Raw genomic sequence first — 21,689 nt, 5'->3', positions numbered from 1 at the left:
TTCTCTCTCTCTCTCTCTCTCTTTCTCTGTCTCTGTCTCTCTTCCTTTCTCTGTCTCTCTTTCTCTCTCTGTCTCTCTTTCTTTCTCTGTCTCTCTATCTCTGTCTCTGTCTCAGCTCCAGCAGCCAAGTGATCAGGAGGTGGAGGACTTCCTCAACCAGCAGGAATCCTTGTCCTCTGACACCACTCGCAGCAGTTCTGCCAGTAGCCTCTTTCTCAAGGCCATGGACGGCCGCCAACACAATCGTAAGAGCTCGTATGCCCGCTCCCAAACAGGCTCAACCAGTGCCCCCAGTCCAGCCTCAGCCAAATCGCCCAATGGCAGCCGTGGCAGCCAGAAGCAGGATGACCAGACTCTCTCTCTGGAGCTCAAGAACCTGGATCTCCCTTCCACCATCGCTGTGTGTCGTCGCTCTTCAGTACGCAGGGGCTCATCCAGCAGCATCAATCCCCCAGACCCCAGCCCAGTCCCCGGCCCAGCCCCGGCCAACCCAGCAAACGACGATGACCAGTCTCTCTCTCGCCAGGGCAGCCAGAAGCCTGATGACCAGCCTCTTTCTCGCCAGGGCAGCCAGAAGCAGGAAGACCAGCCTCTCTTTGTGGAGCTGGACAGCACTGTGTGCCACCGCTCCTCAGCCATCGAATTCCTCTTAGCCCCCATCATTCAGTACCTGAGCCCTGAGCAACTGTCAGATGAGACTGTTATACCTGAGGTGGAGACCACCAATTTCCATCCAGACACAAGAGACGAGAGCCTACCCAGACACCAGAGCCTGTCTGCCCACTCCCAAAGAAGCTCATCAAGTGCTGGCAACCCGGATGACCAGTCTCTCTCTCGCCGGGGCAGCCAGAAGCAAGACGACCAACCTCTCTCTCTGGAGCTGGACCCCCTGGAGCTCCCTTCTACAAGCACTGTGCGTCGCCCCTCCTCGGCTGCCGAGGTCCTCCTAGGTTCCATCCTCCAGTACCTGAGCTCTGAGCCACCCTCAGACGAGTCCATTATACCCGAGGTGGAGACCACCGAGAACCACACAGAAACCAGAGACGAGAGCCCACCCAGGCACAAGAGCCTATCTGCCCACTCCCGCAAAAGCTCATCAAGTGCTGGCAACTCGGACAACCAACCTCTCTCTCGCAGGGGCAACCAAAAGCCAGATAACCAGCCTCTCTCTCTGGAGCTGGACCCCCTAGAGCTTCCTTCTACCAGCACCGCGCGTCGTTCCTCCTCGGCTGCCGAGGTCCTCCTAGGATCCGTCCTCCAGTACATTAGCTCTGAGCCATCCTCAGACGAGCCTGTTGTACCCAAGGTGGAGACCACCGAGAACCACATTAAAGCCAGAGGCGAGAGCCTACCCAGACGCAAGAGCCTATCTTCCAGCTCCCACTGGAGCTTGTCCAGTGCCGTTGCACCCGTGCTGGAGACCACTGAGGACCTGAGCCCTGAGCAAGGCTCAGATGAGGCCATTATACTTGAGGTGGAGGGCATTGAGTACTACTCAGACACAAGAGACATGAGCCCACCCAGACGCAAGAGCCTGTCTACCCGGTCCCGTCGGAGCTTGTCCAGTGCTGTTGCACCTGAGGTGGAGACATCTGAGGGCCTGAGACCTGAGGAAGTCTCAGGTGAGGTCAATGTACTTGAGGTGGAGAGCACTGAGTACTACTCTGATGCAAGAGACGTGAGCCCATCCAGACGCAAGAGCCTGTCTGCTGGCTCCAACAGAAGCTCATCAAGTGCTGTTAACCTGGGTTACCAGTCTCTCTCTCGCCGGGGAAGCCAGAAGCCATTCAACCAACCTCTCTCTCTGGAGCTGGACCCCCTGGAGCTCCCTTCTACAAGCACTGTGCGTCGCCCCTCCTCGGCTGCCGAGGTCCTCCTAGGTTCCATCCTCCAGTACCTGAGCTCTGAGCCACCCTCAGACGAGTCCATTATACCCGAGGTGGAGACCACCAAGAACCACACAGAAACCAGAGACGAGAGCCCACCCAGGCACAAGAGCCTATCTGCCCACTCCCGCAAAAGCTCATCAAGTGCTGGCAACTCGGACAACCAACCCCTCTCTCGCAGGGGCAACCAAAAGCCAGATAACCAGCCTCTCTCTCTGGAGCTGGACCCCCTAGAGCTTCCTTCTACCAGCACCGTGCATCGTTCCTCCTCGGCTGCCGAGGTCCTCCTAGGATCCGTCCTCCAGTACATTAGCTCTGAGCCATCCTCAGACGAGCCTGTTGTACCCAAGGTGGAGACCACCGAGAACCACATTAAAGCCAGAGGCGAGAGCCTACCCAGACGCAAGAGCCTGTCTTCCAGCTCCCACTGGAGCTTGTCCAGTGCCGTTGCACCCGTGCTGGAGACCACTGAGGACCTGAGCCCTGAGCAAGGCTCAGACGAGGCCATTATACTTGAGGTGGAGGGCATTGAGTACTACTCAGACACAAGAGACATGAGCCCACCCAGACGCAAGAGCCTGTCTACCCGGTCCCGTCGGAGCTCGTCCAGCGCTGTTGCACCCGAGGTGGAGACATCTGAGGGCCTGAGACCTGAGGAAGTCTCAGGTGAGGTCAATGCACTTGAGGTGGAGAGCACTGAGTACTACTCAGATGCAAGAGACGTGAGCCCATCCAGACGCAAGAGCCTGTCTGCTGGCTCCAACAGAAGCTCATCAAGTGCTGTTAATCTGGGTTACCAGTCTCTCTCTCGCCGGGGAAGCCAGAAGCCATTCAACCAACCTCTCTCTCTGGAGCTGGACCCCCTAGAGCTTCCTTCTACCAGCACCGTGCATCGCCCCTCCTCGGCTGCCGAGGTCCTACTAGGTTCCATCCTCCAGTACCTGAGCCCTGAGCAACTGTCAGATGAGACTGTTATACCTGAGGTGGAGACCACCAATTTCCATCCAGACACAAGAGACGAGAGCCTACCCAGACCCCAGAGCCTGTCTGCCCGCTCCCAAAGAAGCTCATCAAGTGCTGGCACCCCGGATGACCAGTCTCTCTCTCGCCGGGGCAGCCAGAAGCAAGACGACCAACCTCTCTTTCTGGAGCTGGACCCCCTGGAGCTCCCTTCTACAAGCACTGTGCGTCGCCCCTCCTCGGCTGCCGAGGTCCTCCTAGGTTCCATCCTCCAGTACCTGAGCTCTGAGCCACCCTCAGACGAGTCCATTATACCCGAGGTGGAGACCACCGAGAACCACACAGAAATCAGAGACGAGAGCCCACCCAGACACAAGAGCCTATCTACCCACTCCCGCAAAAGCTCATCAAGTGCTGGCAACTCGGATGACCAGCTCCTCTCACGCCGTGGCAGCCAGAAGCCTGACGACCAACCTCTCTCTCGCCGGGGCAACCAGATGTCAGATGACCAGCCTCTCTCTCTTGAGCTGGAACCCCTAGAGCTTCCTTCTACCAGCACCGTGCGTCGCTCCTCCTCGGCTGCCGAGGTCCTCCTAGGTTCCGTCCTCCAGTACATTAACTCTGAGCCATCCTCAGACGAGCCCTTTGTACCCAAGGTGGAGACCACCGAGAACCACATAAAAGCCAGAGTCGATAGCCTACCCAGACTCAACGGCCTTTCTTCCAGCTCCCACTTGAGCTTGTCCAGTGCCGTTGCAACCGTGGTGGAGATCACTGAGGACCTGAGCCCTGAGCAAGGCTCAGATGAGGCCGTTGCACTTGAGGTTGAGAGCATTGAGTACTACTCAGACACAAGAGACATGAGCCCACCAAGATGCAAGAGCCTGTCTGCCCGGTCCCGTCGGAGCTCGTCCAGTGTGGTTGCAACCGAGGTGGAGAGCACTGAGTACTACTCAGACGCAAGAGACGAGAGCCCATCCAGACGGAAGAGCCTGTCTGCCCACTCCCGCAGAAGCTCATCAAATGCTGGCAACCCGGATGACCAGCCTCTCTCTAACCGGGGCAGCCAGAAGCCAGATGACCAGCCTCTCTCTTGCTGGGGCAGCCAGAAGCCAGACGACCAGCCTCTCTCTCTGGAGCTGGACCCCCTAGAGCTTCCTTCTACCAGCACCGTGCGTCGCCCCTCCTCGGCTGCCGACGTCCTCCTAGGTTCCATCCTCCAGTACATTAGCTCTGAGCCACCCTTAGAGGAGCCTGTTGTACCCGAGGTGGACAACACCGAGAACACAGAAGTCAGAGACGAGAGCCCACCCAGATGCAAGAGCCTGTCTGTCCGCTCTCGCAGAAGCTCATCAAGTGCTGGCAACCCATCAGATGTCTGCCAGGGCAGCCAGATGAGGAATGACCAGCCTCTCTCTGTGGAGTTTGACATCCTGGACATCTCTTCTACCAGTGCTTTGCGCCGCCGATCCTTGGCTCCCGAGGTCCTCCTTGGCCCCATCCTCCAGTACCTGAGCTCTGAGCCACCCTCAGACGAGACCATTATACCCAAGGTGGAGACCACCGAGAACCAAACAGAAGCCAGAGACGAGAGCCCACCAAGACACAAGAGCCTGTTTGCTCGCTCCCGCTGGAGCTCGTACAGTGCCTCTGCACCCGAGGTGGAGACCACTGAGGACCAGAATCCTGAGAAAGTCTCAGATGAGGCCGTTGCACTCGAGGGGGAGAGCACTGAGTACTACTCAGATGCAAGAGACGTGAGCCCATCCAGAAGCAACAGCCTGTCTGCTGGCTCCCACAGAAGCTCATCAAGTGCTGGTAATCTGGATGTCCAGCCCCTCTCTCGCCGGGGCAGCCAGATGCCAGACGACCAACCTCTCTCTCGCCGGGGCAGCCAGAAGCCAGATGACCAGCCTCTCTCTCGCTGGGGCAGCCAGAAGCCAGACGACCAGCCTCTCTCTCTGGAGCTGGACCCCCTAGAGCTTCCTTCTACCAGAACCGTGCGTCGCCCCTCCTCGGCTGCCGAGGTCCTCCTAGGTTCCATCCTCCAGTACATTAGCTCTGAGCCACCCTTAGAGGAGCCTGTTGTACCCGAGGTGGACAACACCGAGAACACAGAAGTCAGAGACGAGAGCCTGTCTGTCCGCTCTCGCAGAAGCTCATCAAGTGCTGGCAACCCATCCAACGTCCGCCAGGGCAGCCAGATGAGGAATGACCAGCCTCTCTCTGTGGAGTTCGACATCCTGGACATCTCTTCTACCAGTGCTTTGCGTCGCCGATCCTTGGCGGCCGAGGTCCTCCTTGGCCCCATCCTCCAGTACCTGAGCTCTGAACCATCCTCAGACGAGACCGTAATACCCGAGGTGGAGACCACAGAGAAGAATGCACAGTTAAGAGATGAGAGCCCACCCAGACGCCAGAGCTTGTCTCCCCGCTCCCGCAGGAGCTCGTCCAGTGCTGTTGTGCCTGAGGTGGAGACCACTGAGTATTGCTCTGACGAAGGAGATGGCAGTCCACTCAGACGCAAAAGCCTGTCAATCCGCTCCCGCAGGAGCTCATCCAGTGGAGGCAATGCCCCATCACCCCGGCTAACCCCGGACAACACACACAATGGCCTCCAGGGCAGCCAGATGCAGGACAACCTGGAGGAGTTGGACACCAGCGCTGTGCGTCGCCGCTCCTGGGCTGTCGAGGTCCTCCTAGACCCCATTCTGCAGTATCTGAACCCTGGGCACTCAGAAAAGGCCGATATAGAAGAGTCCGAAATACCCGCGGTGGAGGCCACAGAGCACTAAGAAGTCACCAGTGTCCTAGAAATGGCCCCCTTTGAAGGCCCAGGTGTAAGACTTATTAGTTGATTTTAGTTTGTGGGTACACATAGGAGGACCATAGTTCAGCAGACATAATCTGTGTTTAATCCATTGTAATACAAAATGTGTCAATGTTTGTGACTGAAAGATTCAGGTGCTCTACTTCATGTACAGACGCCAACCCAAATTTGTTTTGGTTTCCTAACTGAGCATCATGTGACATTATACACCTTGTATCCCATTATATATTAGACCTAACTATTTTATATGACGTGCTAACCTGATGTCGCATTCTGCTTTCTCTTTCCCAAAGTAGCCGTGAGAAACAAAGCTTGTCATGATTAAAGGTAAAGTCTTGATTGATTGGCCTAAATATGGATGATGGAAGGAAATTGAATGTGTTGAGGAATGAGCATCGAATAGACAGTAGAAAATGTCTTTATTACAATGTCATAACATTTAATATTTCAGAACATGTAATACATGACACATTTAGATTGTCCTACAGAATACATCAACATAACATTGGTTGTATTCAAGAAATAAATAACATTTGTATTGCTGCAGTGAAATGTATTGAGGTTATGAAGAGTGAAATAAAGTGCCATTTCCCCATCTACAGTACAGTACTCAGCTCATACATGTACTTTCCAAGATTAACCCATTCCGGTTTCATGTATTGTATAAACGTTAAAATTACCACATATAACTTTTCCCCAAGATGTATTACACAGAAATGAAATAGTTTTATCCACATTTCAATATGTTAATTTATTTATTTACAATTCTCAAACAAAGGTGTGCACAGCACATATAAGCATCAAGTCTGCTAGAACTTGTAACATAGAATTACTAAGTTTAAAGTTGTTCGTTTTCAGATAAAGTATAATACTGAAATGTAATTGGTTTGCATTGCTGATTATACACACATCAAGCCTTCAACATTTTAAAAACTTTGAGTGTACATTGTCACTGAAAATAAATTCCCTAACAATTGGCAATGGGTAGGACTTCCATCAGATCAACAGTATAGTCAGATGTCAGCTACTTCAGATTCCTGCTCATGCTTCACATTGAATACCTATTGAGTGAAGTATGGAAGTGCACATGATTTCTTATACAGTTTATCTACAGTATTGTATACCTACTTTTCAACTTCAAAAAGTAGAATAAATGATTGATTGATTGCTTCCATCTGCAATTCAAACTTTTGTGTAACTCTACAAAGAGAACCAATTTCTCCTCTCTAAAAAACGTCAAAATTAAGTTCGCTATCAAAACCTGTTGAAGTTGTTAGAACGCGCCTGCTGTTGCACTACAACCTGCCATAGACCATTTTTCTCAATTGCGCCTCCAAGCCTGCATTGGCCAACCGCGTAGCATACCTACATGTTCTGACTATCCAAATCCCATTGCGCATAATGTAGCCTATCCTGTGGTAGATTACTCTGCACGTTTCTTCCCGAATACAGCTGACATGCTTCTCACTATACTTTTAATACCCGCGGCACCTTTCCGCAGAGCTCTCGACTCTTTGATAAGATCTATCAGTCCATGGAACACCAGCAAAACACCGTGGTATGTTTCAGCTGCGGATATCTCAAAAAATACGCAGTCTTCCGAGAGAGCAAGGAGTCGGCCCTCCTCACTTGAGACTGTCCGTCGGTGCTGCAAATCGCGTTTATTTCCAACAATGATGATGGGCGCTGTTGCAGACATCTTCCTACTGGCGTGGTGGATGCGCTGCACTTGTTGACGCACTACCTCGAAGCTGGAGCGGTCGCATATGCTGTATACCAGTATCACGCCGTCTGCCCATTGAAGCTGTTTCTCACTTATCGACTCAGTTATTGCACTGTCCTAAAAACACATAAAAACATGACATATGGCAAATGCGTAATGATGAATGGCGACATTTGGGTAGTCCAAGAGAGTTTACCTGTGGGTAGAGCGAGTCCCATATGTTGAAGGATATTTCCCTCCCGTCAACTGTGTCAATATGACTGTAAATTGATTCTGACGGAGAAACATATGAATTAAATCAAAAACATCATAATGTATTAAATGGTCAGCATTACGCACAAGATGTATGTACTCATTTGGCAGGCTTACCTATTTCACCGTACTCGCCAATAAATCTTCTGGTAATAAATCGGACGGTGAGCGCTGGAAAAGACAAAAAGTTGTGTATAGTTTAATCAAAATGTATTTGAATGGCTTGTACAAACTTTGAGTGTACATCGTCACTGAAAATAAATTCCCTAATATGCAATTGGTAGGTAGGCCTTCCGTCAGATCAGATACTCCAGATGCCTGCTCATGCTTCCCATTTGAATGCCCGTTGAGTGAAGGATGGCAAAGCACATGATAACTCGTTAACTGTTGAAAATACCTCTCTGTGAACATTACAAGGTGCATATTAAACACAAAGACAAGAACACATTCTTACCTGATTTCCCTACATGTTCAGCCCCAAGTAATAAGATATTAGCTTCCACTTTTTGCTGAGTTCCCTCAATTGTCTTGCTGCAGTGATGCGAGCTAGGTTTGACCTGGACAACCATTTGGAATGGATTATGCTTCAAAAAGCTCTTTTAATTACCCTGTTTTGATATAGGCTACTGTACAGTGACAAGAAATATATACAGTTTGCAAGAGCTGGAGGATAGGTGGGGCCATTTATGAACCAATGAGAAGACAGCCTGTTTAAGTGGGCTGGGTCACAACTCCGATTAATTTGATAGGACTGTTATGTGATCATGATGGCTAAGTTTTCTTGTGATAATTCAAATAACTGTTTCAGGTTGGTTTAAATCTTACATTCAACAGTTTTCATTATTTTGATCGATTGGTAAATCCCCTCTACACAAACCTACTGGAAATATGAACATGTCAGAGAAATGTGAATCACTAACCAAATAGTTTTATAAACATTTTGATAATTTTAGACAGCTTTAACTCTGGGAAGGCAAATGTATGCACTGCACACACCATTGACAGTTAGTACACACCCTGGGGAATCAGTGATTTTAACTTATCAGTTGAGGGAAGATCAAAAACCATCAAGAATGCAGCCCTCGACGACAGCCAGAAGTTGTTCACTCCTGATCAGTGTGCTTTTACTCAGGCGCCATCTGGTGGCGTTGTATCAGCATCGCCAAGACCACTGGTTTAATCTTTGGCTGCCTTATGCTCATGTAGTGCACCTTTCATCTAGGCCAACTTTAGTACGTTCGAAACACAGGCATACATAGAATATTTGATATAAACTCAGCAAAAAAAAGAAACGCCCCCTTTTCAGGACCCTGTCTTTCAAAGATTATTTGTAAAAATCAAAATAACTTCACAGATCTTCATTGTAAAGGGTTTAAACAGTTTCCCATGCTTGTTCAATGAAACATAAACAATTAATGAGCATACACCTGTGGAATGGTCGTTAAGACACTAACAGCTTACAGACGTTAGGCAAATAAGGTCACAGTTATGAAAACTTAGGACACTAAAGAGGCCTTTCTACTGACTCTGAAGAACACCAAAATAAAGATTCCTAGGGTCCCTGCTCATCTGCGTGAACGTGCCTTAGGCATGCTACAAGGAGGTATGAGGACTGCAGATGTGGCCAGGACAATAAATTGCAATGTCTGTACTGTGAGACGCCTAAGACAGCGCTACAGGAAGACAGGACGGGCAGCTGATCGTCCTCGCAGTGGCAGACCATGTGTAACACCTGCACATGATTGGTACATCCAAACATCACACCTCCGGGACAGGTACAGGATGGCAACAACAACTGCCCGAGTTACACCAGGAACGCACAATCCCTCCATCAGTGCTCAGACTGTCCGCAATAGGCTGAGAGAGGCTGGACTGAGGGCATGTAGGCCTGTTGTAAGGCAGGTCCTCACCAGACATCACCGGCAACGTCACCTATGGGCACACACCCACCGCCGCTGGACCAGACAGGACTGGCAAAAAGTGCTCTTCACTGACGAGTCGCGGTTTTGTCTCACCAGGGGTGATGGTCGGATTTGCGTTTATCGTCGAAGGAATGAGCGTTACACCGAGGCCTGTACTCTGGAGCGGGACCGATTTGGAGTTGGAGGGTCTGTCATGGTCTGGGGCGGTGTCACAGCATCATCGGACCGAGCTTGTTGTCATTGCAGGCAATCTCAACGCTGTGTGTTACAGGGAAGACATCCTCCTCCCCACACCAGATACTGACTGTTACTTTTGAGTTGACCCCCCCTTTGTTCAGGGACTCATTATTCAATCTGTTTATGTCTCAGTTGTTGAATCTTGTTATGTTCATGCAAATATTTACACATGTTAAGTTTGCTGAAAATAAACACAGTTAACAGTGAGAGGACGTTTCTTTTTTAGCTGAGTTTAGTATCGTACAGTACAAAGGCTACAGTAATGCATAGTATATTGCATAGTTGTTACAAATGTGCAAAAACAAAGTCACACACAATCCCTTTTGTATTTAATTTAATTTTAAAAAGTACAATGTCAGTTGTATATAACTGACTAACAACATAGCATTTCTGAGTCTCCACTTCAAATGGCCATTTTTCAGTCTGCAGCCTTTTTCATTTTCTTCATTTTAGTTTCATTTTCATCTGTTTCAACTCTGACCCGGGAGTGACGTTTCTTAGCTTTTGGCATTTTGATCATATTCAGCAACTCCCTCATCCTCTTCAGAGACTCTGCAGCCGTTGGTTCCTCAGGTTCCCCCGTCTCAGTCCAGCTGCTGTTAGGGTGGCTGAGGAGGGAGGGGTGGAGAGCTGTCCCAAACACTTCCCCTAACCTCCTCTGAAAGCTGCCCCGTAGCTTGACAACCAACTCCTGGTCCTTTGAGATAATAAAAAATACACATTCTATGTAATTTGCCTGGTATTTTTGTCTGTAAATTCTCAGGTAATTTGGTAGTTTAGCAAATGCTTTCAGTAGTGATTTTTTTTACTATATAAATAACATTTTAGAAGATGTGACAACCTTTGAGTTCATCAACATGGTGTCGAAAAGGACCCAGACGTCAGAGACAAATTCGGAGGGGGTACGGTAAGGGGGTGATCGATGTTGTAGCAGCCTTCCATGTATGGAGTCAAGACATATTGAATCTGAGGGGGGCTGAAGAGACAAAAGTATGAGAGCTCTCATTATAAAGGTGCTAAATAATAGCAACAGATAAGATTATTTACAAATATCACTAATGCCATTGAGTTACAATAAGCCATTTTGGTTTAAAATATATATTTTCATACACACCTCAGCCGTGCTGCAAAGGATGTTTCTGTCATTCTCGCACCTTAGAAAGAGTAGGAGATGCTCACATTTCTGTTAGCAAAGAAAATAAGATCTGGTTAATGCCAGCATTGAATCTAAGAAGTTACAGGTCCAAAAGTTAAATTTAAATGCTGTCCGACTCAGCAGGAGGATCCGAATTCAAATGCACAACGGGTGAATCTTACCCGCTGGTCTGCTAGGCTGAGGCACATAGTCCTGTGCCTGTCATCACTGTAGGGGTCTGTGGTGTCGGCCAGGTCCTGACAAAGTGAACACTTCCACTCCTCCCTACCAGAGGGGGAAACAGACAGCACACAGCTTTAACACACGGAACCCAGACTAGAGTATTCCCCTCAATATCAACTCCACCAAACTGGAACTTTACACAGAAACTACTACTTTAAATCTTTAGGGAGATTACCAGAAGGAAGGACCAATGGGTGGGATATGACAATCTTGGTGGTAGCCCCTCCCACACTCTACACAGAATAGCGAACCACCAACAGTGTGACAGGCCGCACAGGTCACATACTGAAGCAGTGGGGGACTCTCTGGGGAGGACAGGGCCTTAGTCCAGAGGAGGCTGTCTGACTCTGGTGGTGTGATGTCATCGCCATGGGACTGCAACAATAGCGGAGGGGATAGATCATCATCATCATTATCTTGCTAAGCTAAAAAAGGACAACGTAAAGTGCTTTATCACTAACCTTAACCCAGACTTTAAATCAAGAACAAACCATGTAGTGCAGCAACGTGCTTACCTGGTGGTCTTCTGCAATCTCTTGCAGAATAATCTCATCTTTGCTGGCCCCTTGGACAAGCAGGAACTGAGGAAGAGAGCATCCAGGAGTGGGGGTGGAGATGGGAAGCCGAAAAATCAAGACCCTGGGTTGCCAGGACCTTGAGTTGTTAACATTGTTGCTATTGGTCAAGCTCGGTGGCTGGGTGGTGTTGGGTTGCCTGGTTGGCATTTCAGTGGCCACCACCAAACCTGTCCTGGTGGGGAGTGGAGAGGGTCCCTCCAGTAGCACTCTAATGCGTGTTGGCAGCTCAGTTCTCCAGTTATTCACACGCTGATGAAGTGACCTGATAGCATCCTCATGTTGTTGGTCATAAGCTATCTTTTTATTGTTGTGGGGGGCAGTATGGGTCCTACCCACAGAAGAGGGTTTACTGTTAGGGTCCGTGTCAGTTTCTTCTTTGGGGTGGTGGGTGTGGGTTAAGATACTGTAAGAGAGATGATTAGAGGTCCTCTCAGTAGACAAAGTCCCTGTGAAAGGCAGATCTGAAGAAGTACTGTCTGAGCAGGCTGCTGCCTTTCTATCAGCCCAGGCTGATGGGACCTCCAACTCCATAGCACTGTCTGCCTCTGTGTCAGTCTCCAACTCAGTGACAGTAGAGGTGGGCTCGTTCTCCCTGGCCTGAGAGTTTGGGTCAGGGTCTGCCAGACCAGTAGGAGGCAGGCTTCTATCACAGGGGGAGTCTGCTAGGGCTTTCACCGGAAGGACAGGGATGGGGTTTACAGAGGGAGGCTGATGGAGGATCCACAGTAGCTGCGATTTTGGAAATGTCATTTTCTGATGCTGAGCAACGGCTGCAGGAGAGGACGAGCCAGAAGGTGGGTGGCAGATCTCTACAGGTGAGTATGAGTGGAACGTCCAGGACTTTCCATCCTTAACTCGCCGAGATCGTCCAGGTGGAGGAGTTGCCTTGAACATACCATAAAGTCTAGGTGTGGCTTCGATCAGTGGTTGGAGAGATGGGGAGGTTGGAGGCTGAACAGGGGATAGCTGGGCATGGTTGGTGGGGACCAACGGTGACTGGACATGAAGTTTAGGGACAAGTGATGACTGGGCAGGGTTTGTGGGGACCAATGGTGACTGGACATGAAGTGCAGGGACAAGTGATGGCTGGGCAGGGTTTGGTGGTAGACAGAATGGTGGATTATGTATATTCAGGGAGGGGTGAGATGGGGCTAGTGTAGATGGGCAGGGCTGGGGTGTCACAGGATGGCTCAATGGAAGGCTTGAAGGGGTGTGGACAGGCAGGGAGCGATAAGGAGGAGGAGGCTCACGGGAGGTGGAGGGCTGACTAGTTGAGGACTGACTGTGGGGGTTGGATGGGGCAGTGTAAGAGGGGCATGGGGGCTGGAAGACAGGGTTAGGTGGAGGGGGAACAGAATGGATGGACATGTTAGGAGCACTGGAAGAGGTCTGGCCAGAGGGAGCATTGGGTCTTTCTTGGTTTTCCAGCGGGTTGTCTTGACTAACATGTGATTGGGCAAAGGGAACAATATCACCCAAAAGTTTACCTGGAAAAAAGGAAGAAAAATAATACTATTGTAGGAGCGATGATATAAATGCGATGGTCACAACCAAACAGTCTCAAGCTTGTGTCCTGGGGTCCCCATTCTCAATGACAAAATTCCTTGGGTTGATTTCGGCATGTTATTTTAACCACACTAAATGAGCAATACTGGACTACCACGTTATGTGGCAATCAATGCTAAAACCTCCTTTTCTTGATTTAATCTAAGAATTGTGTTAAGATCAAAGCCAGCACATTGTAGGGGAAGGGTACCAAAGACCCTCCCCATTGTTGATTAAGGGGACCTTAAGACTCATATGCTTGCTACAGACCTTATAACAGCAGGTCTCACTATTATACTGTTGCTATGTGTCTGAACTCTACCACTATACTTTGCATAAGCTATCTATATTAGTCATTGTGTTTAAGACCTAGCTGTTGCAAGAATGTGCCTGCAGGCTAGGAGAGACCGGAACTAGGTAAAGTAAACACTGTCTAGGTTAGCCATACCTGATCACAGGTATTTAATCAGTTGCGCCCTTTGCTTGGTCGCAGAACTTACTCTCAGACATACATGCTGTTTCCATTAACTTCTGTCTGCAATTGCATTAATAAAGGTTTGATTGATTTACTTAAAGAAGATATTGTCTGACTGCTGATTTCACCAATAAGCCAATGATTGACAAGGAACAAGGAACCTACCCTGACAACAGCCTACATGAATAGGAGATTGAGTATCTTGACTTACCAAAGGAAGCTATTTGTTTCTTGAAGTCATCCGTAATCACCAGCTGCAACTTAAGCATGGTCCCCGGGGGCTCAGTACTCTGAGTCAAGAGATGCTGTAACTGGGATCCAATCTGTGGAGTGAGAGGAGTATATGTGGATAGGGTTGCGCATGTGTGTTGATGTGGTAATGTTTGTGACGCAGGATTTGGATCAATTTGGAATTTCTGAATTTAATTCAATTTTGAACAATATATTTGAATAAAATTTGAATTGGCCACACCCCACAGAAAGCAACATTTGAATTTGAATTGAAGGAAGTAACATTTAATTCAAACTAGAGGTCGACGATTATGATTTTTCAACGCCGATACAGATAATTGGAGGACCAAAAAATGCAGATACTGTTAAATCGGCCGATTTTGAAATAATTATTTGTAATAATGACAATTACAACAATACTGAATTAACACTTTTATTTTAACTTAATATAGAGAAATAAAATATATTTAGTATCAAATAAATAATGAAACATGTTCAAAACACAGTGTTGGAGAAGAAAGTAAAAGTGCAATATGTACCATGTAAAAAAGCTAACTATTAAGTTCCTTGCTCAGAACATGAGACCATATGAAAGCACGCATACCATTTCAAATATTCGTTTGATTATAACTCAAAGATGTAATTTTCTTTGTCATGAGATGTTAGATTATTCCCTTCTATACTGCAGTTTTTGACCTAATGCATTCTGGGAAATGTTTTGTTATCTAAAAACATTAAGGGAATGATGAATTATTATAAAAAACCCACAACAGGATCTTAAAATATTTCCAGACCACTGTAATTATTTTAAATGGTTTTAGGAGAATGACATTTAAAAATTAAAATCTTCAACCTTATGCTACATGGTATTGGTAACCATACATTATGTCAAAAACATTTCTATGGTGATTTGTTGGAAAAAAATAAGCCATTTGAATTTCATTGAATTTTATAGAATTAAATTCTACTTCCTTCCTTTCATTCAAATCCAATTCAAATTCTGCTTCATCCATGAAAGCTTCATCCATGAATTTAAATTAAAGAGAAATTCGCAACTCAATTCAGAATGAAGTGTCTTTGGGGGAGATGGGGGATAAGGCACTCTCATATAAGCCAAAAGAGAAAAAAAAATGTGTGAGTAGCTTTGTACAGGCAGAACACGTGGGTTCCTACCTGCCCTTTGTAGGAGAGCAGGGCAAAGAAGTCCTCCACATTCAGGGCTTTCTCAGCAAAGTCAGCAACATAGTCCTGCCTCTGCCCCAGTTTGTTTAGTGCACTCCGTCTCGTCTCGATCCCTGCCACCTCGGCATTACACATAGTCTGGGTGGACATGAGCAAGCATTTTATCGACTCTGCCTGAGAGCAAAATCACATGAACACACACACGCACACTTTCTTTAGCTTTCATGGATTGTGTTAGTCTTGGATAGCTAAAATACCTCTATGTTGTTGTAGAGTGACGTGGCTCTCGATTTCAAGAGTTGAACAGTAGCAAAAAGCATTCTCTTCAGGCTCTCCCTCAGCTTTGACTTGAGTTGTGTTATGTCTAGCAATCTGCAAGTGGGAGAGATATTTCCACAAAATGAATGCCTTTTGTGTTCCTTTGATATATACAGTACCAGTCAAAAGTTTGGACACATACTCAAAGGGTTTCTCTTTATTTTTCCTATTTTCTACATTGTAGAATAATAGTGAAGACATCAAAACTATGAAATAACACATATGGAATCACATAGTAACCAAAAATGTGTTAAACAAATCAAAATATATTTTATATTTGAGATTCTTCAAAGTAGACACCCTTTGCCTTGATATGACAGCTTTGCACACTCTTGGCATTCTCTGAACCAGCTTCATGAGGTAGTCACCTGGAATGCATTTCAATTAAAAGGTGTGCCTTTTTGAAAGTTAATTTGTGGAATTTCTTTCCTTATTAATGCGTTTGAGCCAATCAGTTGTGTTGTCAAAAGGTAGGGGTGGTATACAGAAGATTGCCCTATTTGGTGAAAGACCAAGTCAAAACTATGTCAAGAAGAGCTCAAATAAGCAAAGAGAAACAACAGTCAACTATTATATTAAGACATTTAGGTCACTCAACCCAGAAAATGTCAAGAACTTTTAAAGTATCTTCAAGTGCAGTTGCAAAAACCATCAAGCGCTATGATGAAACAGGCTCTCATGATGACCGCCACAGGAAAGGAAGACCCAGAGTTACCTCTGCTGCAGAAGATAAGTTCCTTAGAGTTACCAGCCTCAGAAATGTTAGCTCAAATAAATGCTTCACAGAGTTCAAGTAAGTGACACTTCTCAACATACAACTGTTCAGAGGAGACTGCGTGAATCAGGCCTTCATGGTCGAATTCCTGCAAAAAAAACTACTAAAGGACACCAATAATAAGAAGTCTTGCTTGGGCCAAGAAACACAAGCAATGGGCATAAGACTGGTGGAAATCTGTCCTTTGGTCTGATGAGTCCAAATTTGAGATTTTTGGTTCCAACCGCCGTGTCTTTGTGAGACGCAGAGTAGGTGAACGGATGATCTCTGCATGTGTGGTTCCCAACGGGGAGCATGGAGGAGGAGAAGTGATTGTGTGGGGGTGACAGTGATTTATTTAGAATTCAAGGTACACTTAACCAGCATGGCTACCACAGCATACGCCATCCCATCTGGTTTGTGCTTAGTGGGACTATCATTTGTTTTTCAACAGGACAATGACCAACACACCTCCAGGCTGTGTAAAGGCGATTTGACCAAGGAGAGTGATGGAGTGCTGCATCAGATGACCTGGCCTCCACAATCACCAGACCTCAACCCAATTGAGATGAGTTGGCCCGCAGAGTGAAGGAAAAGCAGCCAACAAGTGCTCAGCATATGTGAGAACTCCTTCAAGACTGTTGGAAAAGCATTTCAGGTGAAACTGGTTGAGAGAATGCCAAGAGTTTGCAAATCTGCCATCAAGGCAAAGGGTGGCAACTTTGAAGAATCTAAATATAAAATATATTTTGATTTGTTTAACACTTTTTTGGTTACTATGTAATTCCATGTGTTATTTCATAGTTTTGATGTCTTCACTATTATTCTACAATGTATAAAAGTGTAAAAAATCAAGAAAAACCTTGAATGAGTAGGTGTGTCCAAACGTTCGACTGCTACTGTAAGTAGAACTTGTGCACCAAAAACCTGTTATATTAAATGAAGTGTCCTTTAATATAGACCACAAGTTGAATTAAATAAATCATATTTTCATTATGAATAAAGACTTGCTAAAGTACCAAAATTCTGCATATTGACATGTCCCTCCATGAACACTCTGTGACTTCTAGGAAGATTAACATATTTAACTCCAACATTTCTGAACGTTCTCACCATCATTGTAAAGCCCTAGTTATTTTGTTGCCTTGACAAAGTCATTTCTGAAGATTATTATTGATTTCATGTCATTAGAGATTAATTTACGTCTGTCCCTCATTTTAAGGTCATCCATGTTACTGTACTCTCGTTTTAAAATGGAGAAACAATTAATTTTTAAATCTAAAAAAAAAAAATGAACATGTAATTGTCAAATTATAGTGTAAAAGCAGGTGAGCTGGTTCTACTATTTTTGGCCATTTTCTGGTGTTTTGTGATGGAAAACTGAGTGGGACGAGCATAACACGTCAACCTGTTACCCATGGATAGACAGGCTAGAAATGTTTTAATTTCAACAACAAAAAATTATGCTTGCATTCAATTGCCCCTCCCTGTTGCACACAACAGGCTTCCATTTCTCCGTCACAATTGGATTTATGATGAAATCGTCAAACCTGTTATTTATGTGAAACTTAATAGGCACTTACTATAGTCATATTCCTTTATTTAACCTCTTGAGTTGAGAAAACTTGTTTTTTTATGAAGTTTTTATGACCGAACAGTAAAATTAGGTGAATTCTAACTTTTTTTGATCAAGTTACACTTCTCAAAAGGCACCGAATTGGTGGAACGTCCCATGTAATAAAATGTCTAGAGGATCATCCACATCAAAGTTTGTCCAATTCTAGATTCTGCTAAAAACATTGCCTCAATCCAAAATTTGTGGGTAGGATATAGCACTTTTGTCTAGGGATTGAAGGCATGGACCCGGAGGTAAACCCTAACCCTAAACAACCATAGAATTGAATACACCTGCACAGATGCTCGATCTTAGCTGTATTTGCTTCAATATGCAGCTGCAGTCTTTAGAAACTAACCAAAAACATCCTACTATATTCAGCTGAAGGTTTCTGTTCCAACTAAGATGCAGAGGACGCAGTTTTAAACAATACAGCAGATAGAAGATTTACTTCTGTGACATGAAGTTCATGCCCTGTGACAAGGAACTCCTGTTCCAATATTGTACTTTCATTCCAGTGTAATTGACTAGTTATTACCTGCCGTCCATGTCCAGGAGGCTCTGCTTCACTGCAACCCTCTGCTGCCTCACTCTCTGCACCAGGGACTGAAGCTGCTCTTTCTGGCTGACCATCGCCTCATGGAGGAACTGGAAACTGCATGGGAATGGAAGAGGAGACTCAGGAGACTCAGGAAAAGTGGAGAAGAGACTTCGGCCCTGTTCAAATGCTTAAAGAATCCATCTTGTCCTCCTCTCTTCCTCGAAGTAATCAAGTGACCTTATTTTTTACCTATCGAATTGTGTTTTAGCGTTTACTTCAAGGTAGGTAAGGATGATTCTTCTACAGTATTTGAACTTTCCATGATACTGTGACTATATTTACAATATGCAAGGAAACTTACCTGTGGTTCCTGTGATCCATTAGTTGGCAGTCTCGACAGGTCAGCTGATCGCAGGTCAAACAGAAGAGCTTGATTGGCTCATGTTTGTGTGTGGGACAAAACACTGTGGGAGCGGAGACTCCTGCGGGGGAATACAAAAATATGATACATTCTAGTATATGAACATGCCATGTCAGTGTCCTGCTATTATCAATAAGTGTTTGATGGCCGTGTCTGGCTCAGTTGACCTCTAAGTCAATGTTTGGGAGGCCCATGTTTTTTTTGTGTGCGTGTAGTGACCAGATAATAAAATATAACTTGAATATTACAAGGTGTTTGCATAAGATGGTATGATGTTTGAAAAAATATTTGAGCAGAAAAGATGTCTGTGGATAATTTAATCAAATTCTACATGAGTAGAAGTCTCTGAAAAGAATAGCCGTAGTGCTCAATAGTATGGTATAGAGGGTATATAGGGCAGACCTGTTGGGGGTTGGAGCCGGATAGTGTGGTCCTTCGTGACCTTCACTCTTCTGTGTGCAGATACACACTCCGAACACAGCGCCTCTCCACACTCCACACACCAGCCACTCGCAACGAACCCCTCACAACAGGTACACTGCAGTCACAGACGTGATGATGGAATACACCAAATTTATAAAGGTATTCACAGGCTATGGGAACAGCACTATCCTTGACTGAGTTAATATTATTGATGGAGTTATTCATATTAACCCCCAAAGTGTCTCACCTGGACATTACCAGTCCAGAGATCGTTGGAAGAGTTCTTAATAAAGAGATTATCTTTGACTTCCAGAATATTAAATGGCATGTCACAGGACGGACACGCTGGAGAGATAGAGAGATCTGGGGAGAGAGAGAAATAGACCATTGTTGTAATGCTTCCCTTCTCAATGTTTCCTGTCTAAAACACTGTGATTGTCTTGTGGGAGTCTCTGAATAGTCTTTGGCCTCTCCCCTAGATAATGATACTGTGACTTTGGAATTATAAGGTTCTATCTGCCAAAAGTCTAGTTATGAGATATTGAGCATTCTCATATGTGGATCTGGGTTGAGTAAAAAGGTTCTGATACTGAATCATAAGATTAATTTAATTTCAAATGAAAAGTAAAGCCATTTAATCATTAAATGAAGAGTATCCCCTCCATCCTCCAAACCACAAAATGACAAATACACCATGGAGAACTAGCAGCATGGCTAAAGCTTAGCTCTGGATGAGTAAACTGATATATTTGTCTGGTCTTCGATGCACAGAGCAAGCAAACTACTTACTAATTATCCATGAAATCTGGTAAGTTTGTATTTTCAGTGAAATTATCCTTCAATATCTATAAAGAACAAGATTTTAAAAAAAAAATAATAATAATCAGGGATGCCTCTCCAATGGGCCTTTAACATGCTCCACGGTACCTGTATTTAATAATTTTTGCCATAAAGAGCAGAAGTGGTGGCCAGGAATTATTCAACAAAAGTGCTGAAAAAAATCCAAATGCAAAAGAGCGTCAGAACCCATGATATGAATAATCAAGGACATGGAACTATTAGTTTTTATCAAAATGTATAGTTTTGAGATAGGGAGAGTCCCAGATCTCAGAACTGTTTTGTTATGTCTTCCTCTTTAACGACATCACTTTACATCCATTTTTGATTGGAAATGCAGAATTGTGTGATTGAGTTGCAAATATAACCTTATAAAACCAAGTTCAAAGCAAAACTGTTTGTGAAGATAAAACGTCCTATTATTTCCCGTCGTAAATTGTGAAGAACATCGAAAGAACAACTCTGTGAAGTACACCATCTAAAGTCAAGAGCAACTCTAACTGGCCATGTGAATAACTCGTTTTTTACCAAAATGTCAGATAGAACATTCCTTATTCCAAAAGCTCGATACAGTAAATTCACCAAACCCAGTTGTGTTCAACAAAAGTGCTTCATACCTTTCTGCAACCCTGGATTGACTGGGGGCAGGCATGCTTGACAAATAGAGTGCAAACAGGGTAGAAGTTGGGGATATCGCCCATGGTTTAACGTTAACCCACAGAGGACACAATTTCCATATGTTCCCGATTCTTTCACTACGTTCGGCCCAAACGGAACGCCAACTCCGCTTTGCCCGCCATTGTTCATCTGTGTGGAAGAGTCATTCCGGGATAAATAATTTTTAATTAGAGAAAAACGAGCCTTGCATTACTAATCATAATGTATACATATTTAAGGCGAGACGTACCTCTATTGATGATCGTTCGCAGGCAAATGAGGATAAAAACCGTTCAACTGTTTTTATATTTACCGTTACTCCGGATATTCTTTCACTGAAAAAAAATCTGGAACGGAAGAAGTTTGAGCATAGTCAAAGATAGTCCAGCTAGCCAGAAACTGCTTCTCCCGATCACGACGGTTGCAGTCGGCGAGGTCCATGGCGACGTTGGCTAGCTAAACTCATGCGCAGAATCACGTCATCTGGTCTAACCGTGATCTTGCGCCGAACTGCGCATGTGCATGCTGTCAGGCACTGGTTCCACTTAAATTAGTTTTTGACGAAAATGTGAGTTTGACACTTTCACGAGGTTGGAGTTATAACATGTTCAACTACTTAAGATATTAACTCAAATTTAGGTGTGCCTTTAGATTTCGAGAAAATTAACAGCTAATGAAGAATGTTTTACTTCTCTCATTGGACGTTCGAAGGTGCATCAGACAGTGCAAGCGACTGCCGACTGACTGATTTACAAATCACCTTCCATCATAAATAACTACTCTTTATTATTTGTAGATCAGTCAATTTACCCATGATACGTTACAGTTTTGATCCTATGGAGCAAGGCCATTGACTTCTCGAACCCAAAGTCCAGGCCTAGTCTGCTTGGTCTGTTTAGCAAACGTTCCTTGAAGTCTCGCAAT

At 45.6% G+C, this 21,689-nt stretch overlaps 3 protein-coding genes across 4 annotated transcripts; 1 reads left to right on the top strand and 2 right to left on the bottom strand.

Annotated features, from left to right (window-relative positions):
• Positions 1 to 62: 62 nt before the first annotated feature.
• Positions 63 to 6,109, top strand: LOC116353397 (mucin-12-like). Its single transcript, XM_031788573.1, has one exon. The coding sequence runs from the start codon at positions 224 to 226 to the stop codon at positions 5,639 to 5,641; it is 5,418 nt and encodes a 1,805-aa protein (XP_031644433.1). The 5' UTR covers positions 63 to 223; the 3' UTR covers positions 5,642 to 6,109.
• On the bottom strand, positions 6,077 to 8,271 carry zgc:171704 (RERG_RasL11_like domain-containing protein). Its single transcript, XM_020497826.2, has 4 exons — positions 8,106 to 8,271; positions 7,769 to 7,822; positions 7,596 to 7,672; positions 6,077 to 7,516 (listed from the first exon to the last, which is right to left on the bottom strand). Exons 1-4 carry the CDS (start codon positions 8,218 to 8,220, stop codon positions 7,100 to 7,102), a joined length of 663 nt encoding a protein of 220 aa, XP_020353415.1. The 5' UTR covers positions 8,221 to 8,271; the 3' UTR covers positions 6,077 to 7,099.
• A 1,853-nt stretch (positions 8,272 to 10,124) lies between these two features.
• Positions 10,125 to 21,224, bottom strand: trim33l (tripartite motif containing 33, like). 2 transcript variants are annotated; one of them, XM_020506211.2, is made up of 15 exons: positions 21,016 to 21,224; positions 20,726 to 20,915; positions 19,519 to 19,634; positions 19,251 to 19,386; positions 18,789 to 18,909; positions 18,425 to 18,541; positions 15,457 to 15,571; positions 15,191 to 15,337; positions 13,998 to 14,109; positions 11,704 to 13,253; positions 11,364 to 11,563; positions 11,128 to 11,230; positions 10,925 to 10,993; positions 10,652 to 10,786; positions 10,125 to 10,507 (listed from the first exon to the last, which is right to left on the bottom strand). In XM_020506211.2, the coding sequence occupies exons 2-15, from the start codon at positions 20,913 to 20,915 to the stop codon at positions 10,229 to 10,231; spliced, it is 3,390 nt and encodes a 1,129-aa protein (XP_020361800.1). In that variant the 5' UTR covers positions 21,016 to 21,224; the 3' UTR covers positions 10,125 to 10,228. The 2 variants fall into 2 exon arrangements, with proteins under 2 accessions (XP_020361800.1, XP_020361808.1); XM_020506219.2 differs by having other exon boundaries at positions 21,079 to 21,224.
• Positions 21,225 to 21,689: the final 465 nt, after the last annotated feature.

Source organism: Oncorhynchus kisutch, linkage group LG2, assembly GCF_002021735.2.
Source record: "Oncorhynchus kisutch isolate 150728-3 linkage group LG2, Okis_V2, whole genome shotgun sequence".
Taxonomy (NCBI): domain Eukaryota; kingdom Metazoa; phylum Chordata; class Actinopteri; order Salmoniformes; family Salmonidae; genus Oncorhynchus; species Oncorhynchus kisutch.
Note: the sequence above shows the minus strand (reverse complement) of the source record. Positions and strands in the feature narration are given on the sequence as shown.